The sequence below is a fragment of the Apteryx rowi genome, unplaced genomic scaffold (genome assembly GCF_003343035.1).
Source record: "Apteryx rowi isolate R43461 unplaced genomic scaffold, aptRow1 scaffold_1094, whole genome shotgun sequence".
NCBI lineage: Eukaryota > Metazoa > Chordata > Aves > Apterygiformes > Apterygidae > Apteryx > Apteryx rowi.
The window spans coordinates 13,798-19,569 of record NW_020447302.1 but is presented as its reverse complement, the minus strand read 5'-3'; the positions used below and the strand labels follow the sequence as shown (position 1 = coordinate 19,569).

General features: G+C 43.2%; 1 protein-coding gene across 1 annotated transcript; it reads right to left on the bottom strand.

Annotated features, from left to right (window-relative positions):
• Positions 1-1,494: 1,494 nt before the first annotated feature.
• LOC112969589 (protocadherin alpha-C1-like) lies at positions 1,495-5,726 on the bottom strand. The gene is made up of 2 exons (XM_026073030.1): positions 3,157-5,726; positions 1,495-1,518 (listed from the first exon to the last, which is right to left on the bottom strand). The coding sequence occupies exons 1-2, from the start codon at positions 5,584-5,586 to the stop codon at positions 1,495-1,497; spliced, it is 2,454 nt and encodes an 817-aa protein (XP_025928815.1). The 5' UTR covers positions 5,587-5,726.
• Between the last annotated feature and the right edge of the window lie 46 nt (positions 5,727-5,772).

Here is a 5,772-nt window from a genome sequence, read left to right as displayed (position 1 = left end):
TTGTAATTATGGAGTTGCTCCCAGTGTCTTTTAAATATTTGATGCTTTATTTTTTTTACACATATATTTTTAGGGAGCAATACAGAGGGTGATATATGTTTATATTTGTAACACCAAATGAGTCAGTGTGAAAGCACTTAAAGTCTAAATTTAGTTTATAACCAAACTTACGTATTTTTTTTTTACTGAAATGTCTATTGGTAAATACTGGAAAATGATAATCCTCCCATTTTAATATAAAATGAGTAAAAATCTCCTCATTAATGAAATTATTGATCTTTCTGCATAGAAATCACATTTGAGTCCACAGGAATTTGGACTAAGGAATATTTTTCAAGAATGAGTGATAGTTTTCTTTCCAACCTCAGATCACAGCAAACAATTCCCCAGTACATCTTTAACATGATTCTACCTTACTTTATTTTAAATATTAGCAAATCTAAAGCACGTATAGAAATGAAAGCACACAAACTACTGCTTCTGTCCTCTTCTGATTATTTTAATATAAGCACCTTTTTAATGACTTGCAAATTTTAGAAATATGTAAGTCCTAACACATATATAGTTGATTTTTCAGTAAACTAACTCTTGTGATCATCAGCACCAAACTACTGATAACTGACATCACTTTGTTTCTAAGGGTAGATACAGCTTCACAGTCTCTGCCTATGTTCCCTTGCACTCTTCTGCTTAGCTAATACATGGCCTTTGGACTTTCTACCAGGATGGCACCTATGCTTATCCACCTCTGTTTATAGGGTTTGAGCAGAAAGAATTGCCAAAGGTGATATCTGGGATTTGTTTTCCCCACTATCAAAAGCTCCTGAAAATGTGTACCACATTTCATGTTTGCAGTTTAAAAAAATATATCTGAATGACTGAAACACAACGAGATTCAATGGGACACATTTTGGTTGTTCCAGTTATAGAGATCAGGGATACACTTCCATTTTTGTTATTGTTTAATCCGATAATGTCCTAACAACCTGAGTTTCAAGATCTTGATCATAGGAATGTAAAAATTAGTTATGCCAGTTTTTTATATCACCTCTGTTATCATACAAGTTTTCCAGCTACTTACTGTTCTCCAGCCAAGGAAACAGCTCTAAGACATTACCAATGTTGTTCTCGCAGACACCCTCCAAGTTAAGAGGGCTAAAAAGGCTTTTAACACCCCATTATGAATGTTCATAGTTGGACATTTTTTCAGGTCCTCAAAATAAACAATGATATTGCCAAAGTGCACCAACGCATTAGATCCAAATTCTTCTTCTGATACTGCCAAATGCTATTTTCTTGGAGTCTACAATTTCTGACCAAGAGGCATTGAAGATTCTGCTTTTTCGAGACTGATTTATTGCATACCCCCTTTGCATAGTGAGACACCATGACGTGTGCAACCCTTTGCCACTACAGAACTTAAGACTGACTATGATTTTGATTAAATACTAGATAGACCACAAGTAAATCAAATTGCAAATATTTGAGAGAGGATCATTCCCTGTCACTACAATTTATCTGCAGAATTGGAAGGGGTGCAGAAAAGAGTAAAAAGAGAGATCAAAAAGCCAATTTTGCCTGGCCATCAGATAAATAAGAGAAATCATTATAAAATAATTGTATAGTTGAGATTGAATCAAGAATCTTTTCAATAAGAAGGGCAAAAAATAGTGAAATTACTACCTGGAAATTCATAAGTTAAAAGGAAATGCTTTTTCAGATACTGTATAGTTGAATATGTATTTGATTATCGAAAGAAGTCACTGAAGCTACCCATACATCAAAGTTCAAAAAGGAACTGGGCATTTCCATGTATGAAGAGCCCTCATCTATAAAAATTAATGATAATGATCTCAAAAATAAAAATAAACCTCAGGATTACAGGCTTAGAACAACCTTTAATGCTTATAAATCAGGATAAGGACAACAATGGGGAACAGATTATACTACTTTCTGTCTACTGTGAGTTCTTACATTTGCCTTGAAAGCATCTGGTTTAGCTATAACTACAGAGTACCGGCCTTGACAAAGCCTGCGTTGGTCACAATTCTGTAGTCCCAAAAGTATCAGCATCCGATTATCCCTAACCTGGGGAGTTGGAACTCAATACACGCTGAAACATCTGGTTGCAGAGGTTGTTCCCTGATGATCAGGATCCTTCAAAATGGCTTGAACTGTGTCATCCAAAGCTGACGTAACTGAGAAAATCATGCTCTTTAGAAATGGCACAAAAACTTACAATATAAGCCAAATCAAAGGAATGGCACTACCTGAGCAATATATCTGGCTCACATTCACAATGATGTTTTTCGGGCGTGTAACTGCTGACAAAACAATTACCTTTATGCATACTTGGGAACTTGGATAGTCCACAGGCAAAGCATCTAAAAACTTCACAAAAATATAAACAGGACTCACAGCACTTTTTAATAAGTATCACCAATGTTATTTAGCATATAGGAAAACCAAATTTCGGACAAATGGCCCAGTGATACCCAGCAGATCAGAGCTACCCACATATCCTATCTTGTAGCCCTACACTATGATCACAATGAGACATTTCTTCCTGCAAAGTCATCCATCACGCTATTGGGAATAAACCAGCTTGGTCAGAGGAGCAGAATAGACTTTTCTTTTAGTTTCATAAAGCCTGATACATTTTCCAAAATGGTGCTGGATATTGAATTCCTGCTATTCCACCATAAGACCTAGCTTAGCAAACTACTCACCCCTCATTGGAAAAATCTCAGGAAGTAGAAAATCATGGTCTCTCTACAGTGTATAAGCTTCCCATGGATCAGAAACTGGAAGCGACTCTTATGCCACCCCTTCTTAGCTCTCTGAATAGGATGGATGAACTTACAAGGTCTTTAACTTTCACTTATACCTTCTTTACCTCCAGCTGCCTGCATATCCTAAATGCTGATGAGAGAAATCTTCTTTTGCCAACCCATGATCACACTCCGCCCAGAGTTTCTGAGTCATTTTTTGGCTTTTGAAAATATATTAAAGGGTCCTGAAGTTTCCTTCAGGTGCCATGAAATGACTCCTGCTCTCCTGCAGACAAATAGTGTCAGCATCTTCTTCCACGCTGACATCAGCCCAGTGTAGACATGGGGTCATGTGCCAGGGAGCAAAAAGGCAATAAGTACTTACCACAAGAACAGCATTCAAGCGATCACTTTGGACCCGCTGCACTTGGATGAAAGGTCTTGGCATTTGTAACCCTGAGCCACTGGGAAGGTTCCCAGCATCACCATTTCGGATGCTGCGATTACCAGGCCCAAGGCCTATGGACGCCCTGTACAAGTAGGTATGAGTCAGTTTGCCCACACCAGCAACTTCCAGCATATCTGGTGTGAGGTGGGAGCTGGGAAGCATGCGCACATTGTAGCAATACTTCTCATACTCATCCACTGGGCAGCAGTGGCAGCAGGTGCAGCATCCATGGTGGTGGGAAGTCTGGCAGCGGCACAGCCGCGCAAGGGTGAGGAAGAGGAGAAATGCTGCAAAGACACAGGAGACACAGGCAAGGGAAACAATCAGGTAGAGATTCGTGGTGTTGAGCAGTGGTGGTGGATCCCCACTGTCATCAAAGTCGGGCAGTGCCTGGGGCAGGGAGTCAGCCAGCAGGATGCCCACAGTCACGGTAGAAGAGAGTGGTGGGTCCCCATGGTCCCGTACCACCACGACCACCTTGTGCTTGAGAAAGTCAGTGGAGCGCATGGAGCGTGTGGTGCGCAGCTCGCCAGAGTGTGGTACCAAGTGGAACAGTGTGGAATCAGAGGAGTGGGCAAGATGATAGGAGAGCCAGGCATTCTGTGCATTGTCATCATCATCTGCCACCACTTTGGTCACCAGGTAACCCTCATCGGCCAGGCGGGGCACAATTTCCACAGCCACCGAACCATTCTGGCTGGTGGGATACAGGATGGCTGGGGCATTGTCATTCTGGTCTGAGATGTAAACATTCACAGTTATGGCAGTACTCAAGGCTGGTGACCCATTGTCCTTGGCTTCCACTTGGAAATGGAAGCTCCTAAGCTGCTCAAAGTCAAAGGCACGTTTTGCGTAGATGCTCCCATTGGCCAAGCTCACAGATAAAATACTGGCCAGGGCACTGCCTGCAACCGTGGAGTTCCTGAGTGCGTAAGAGACCCGTCCATTTTCCCCCACATCAGGGTCAGATGCTGAAACTTGGTAGAGAAAAGCACCAAGTGGATTATTCTCCTCCACAGAAACATCACATGCGTCAGCAATGAAGACAGGGGGGTTGTCGTTCACGTCGGAAATCTGCACCCAAAGGGTCTTCTGAGTGGTAGTGGGAGGGGAGCCCAGGTCTGTGGCAGTAATGGTGATGTTGTACTCACTAATCAGCTCTCGGTCCAGAAGTCCACTAGTGACCAGGCTGTAGTAGTTTTCAAGGGAAGGTTTTAGCTGGAAGGGAAGGTTATCAGGGATCTGGCAGGTTATCTTCCCATTCTCCCCAGGGTCTTTATCCATAATACTGAGAAGAGCTATCACAGTGCCAGGCACAGCATCTTCGGGGATGGGACTAGAAAGGGATGCAATTGTTATCTCTGGGGCATGATTGTTCACATCAGTGATTTCCACCAGCAGCTTAGCTGTGCTGGACATGCCAAATGCCCCTTTATCCCTTGCCTCAATAAGCATCTCAAGAAGAGGTCTCTGAACAGCTAAAACGCCATTGACTGCCACCTCCCCAGTGTGAGGGTTAATTAAGAACATTTGCTGTATATCAGCAGCAGTGCTATTGCTAAATGAATACCTGACTTCTCCATTTGGACCTTCGTCCAAGTCTGTGGCATGCACTTGAACTACCAAAGTGCCATTGGGGGAGTTTTCCAAGATACTCGCCCTGTAGACTGAGTGCTCAAATTCCGGTGCATTGTCATTGGTATCCAGCACAGTCACAATGACCTGGATGTCACCAGACTTTGGGGGATTCCCACCATCTTTGGCTGTAAGGATAAGTCTGTGGGTGGCTTGCTGCTCCCTGTCTAAGGCTTTTTCCAGCACCAATTCAGGATACTTACTCCCATCCCCGTGTGTCTGCATTTCCAAACAGAAATGGTCATCAGGGCTCAGAGTATAATTCTGGACACTGTTGGAACCTTCATCAGAATCTCGGGCAGTGGGGAGTGCAAACCGTGCCCCAGGTGACAGGAACTCAGCCACATTTATGCGATATTCACTTAAAGCAAAGCTAGGAGAGTTGTCATTTATGTCCAGGACTTTAAATTCCATCCTATAAAGCTCTAGAGGGTTTTCTAGCACAAGTTCATAATTCAGAAAACAGGTAGATTTTAATTCGCAAACCTGCTCTCTGTCTATGGGCTCCTTAATAGATAAAGCCCCCGTGCTTACATCTATATTAAAATATTGCTTACTTGAACCGGTGATCACGCGAAATTTCCGGGATGAAAGTGTAGCCGCATTTATTCCTAAGTCTTTTGCTATGTTTCCAACAGACACTCCACGCTCCGTTTCCTCGGTGATGGAATACACTATTTGCCCGTTCACGGTGCAGGAAATAAGGCAGAAGACTATTAAATAGACCCGCATTCTTCCTCCCCTGGCTCAGCTCCCTGCAGACCGTCTCAGCAGTGACATAATCCAGTATTTCAGCAAAGACCTGAAGTTCCCAGTGCAAAAGGAACCGGCGCGAGGGCGCACCGACGGAAAGGCGAAAAGTTTGCTGCAGGCGAAGGGAGCGCCCCTGCCCCGCTGCGGCTCCCCCCCGCCGCCGGC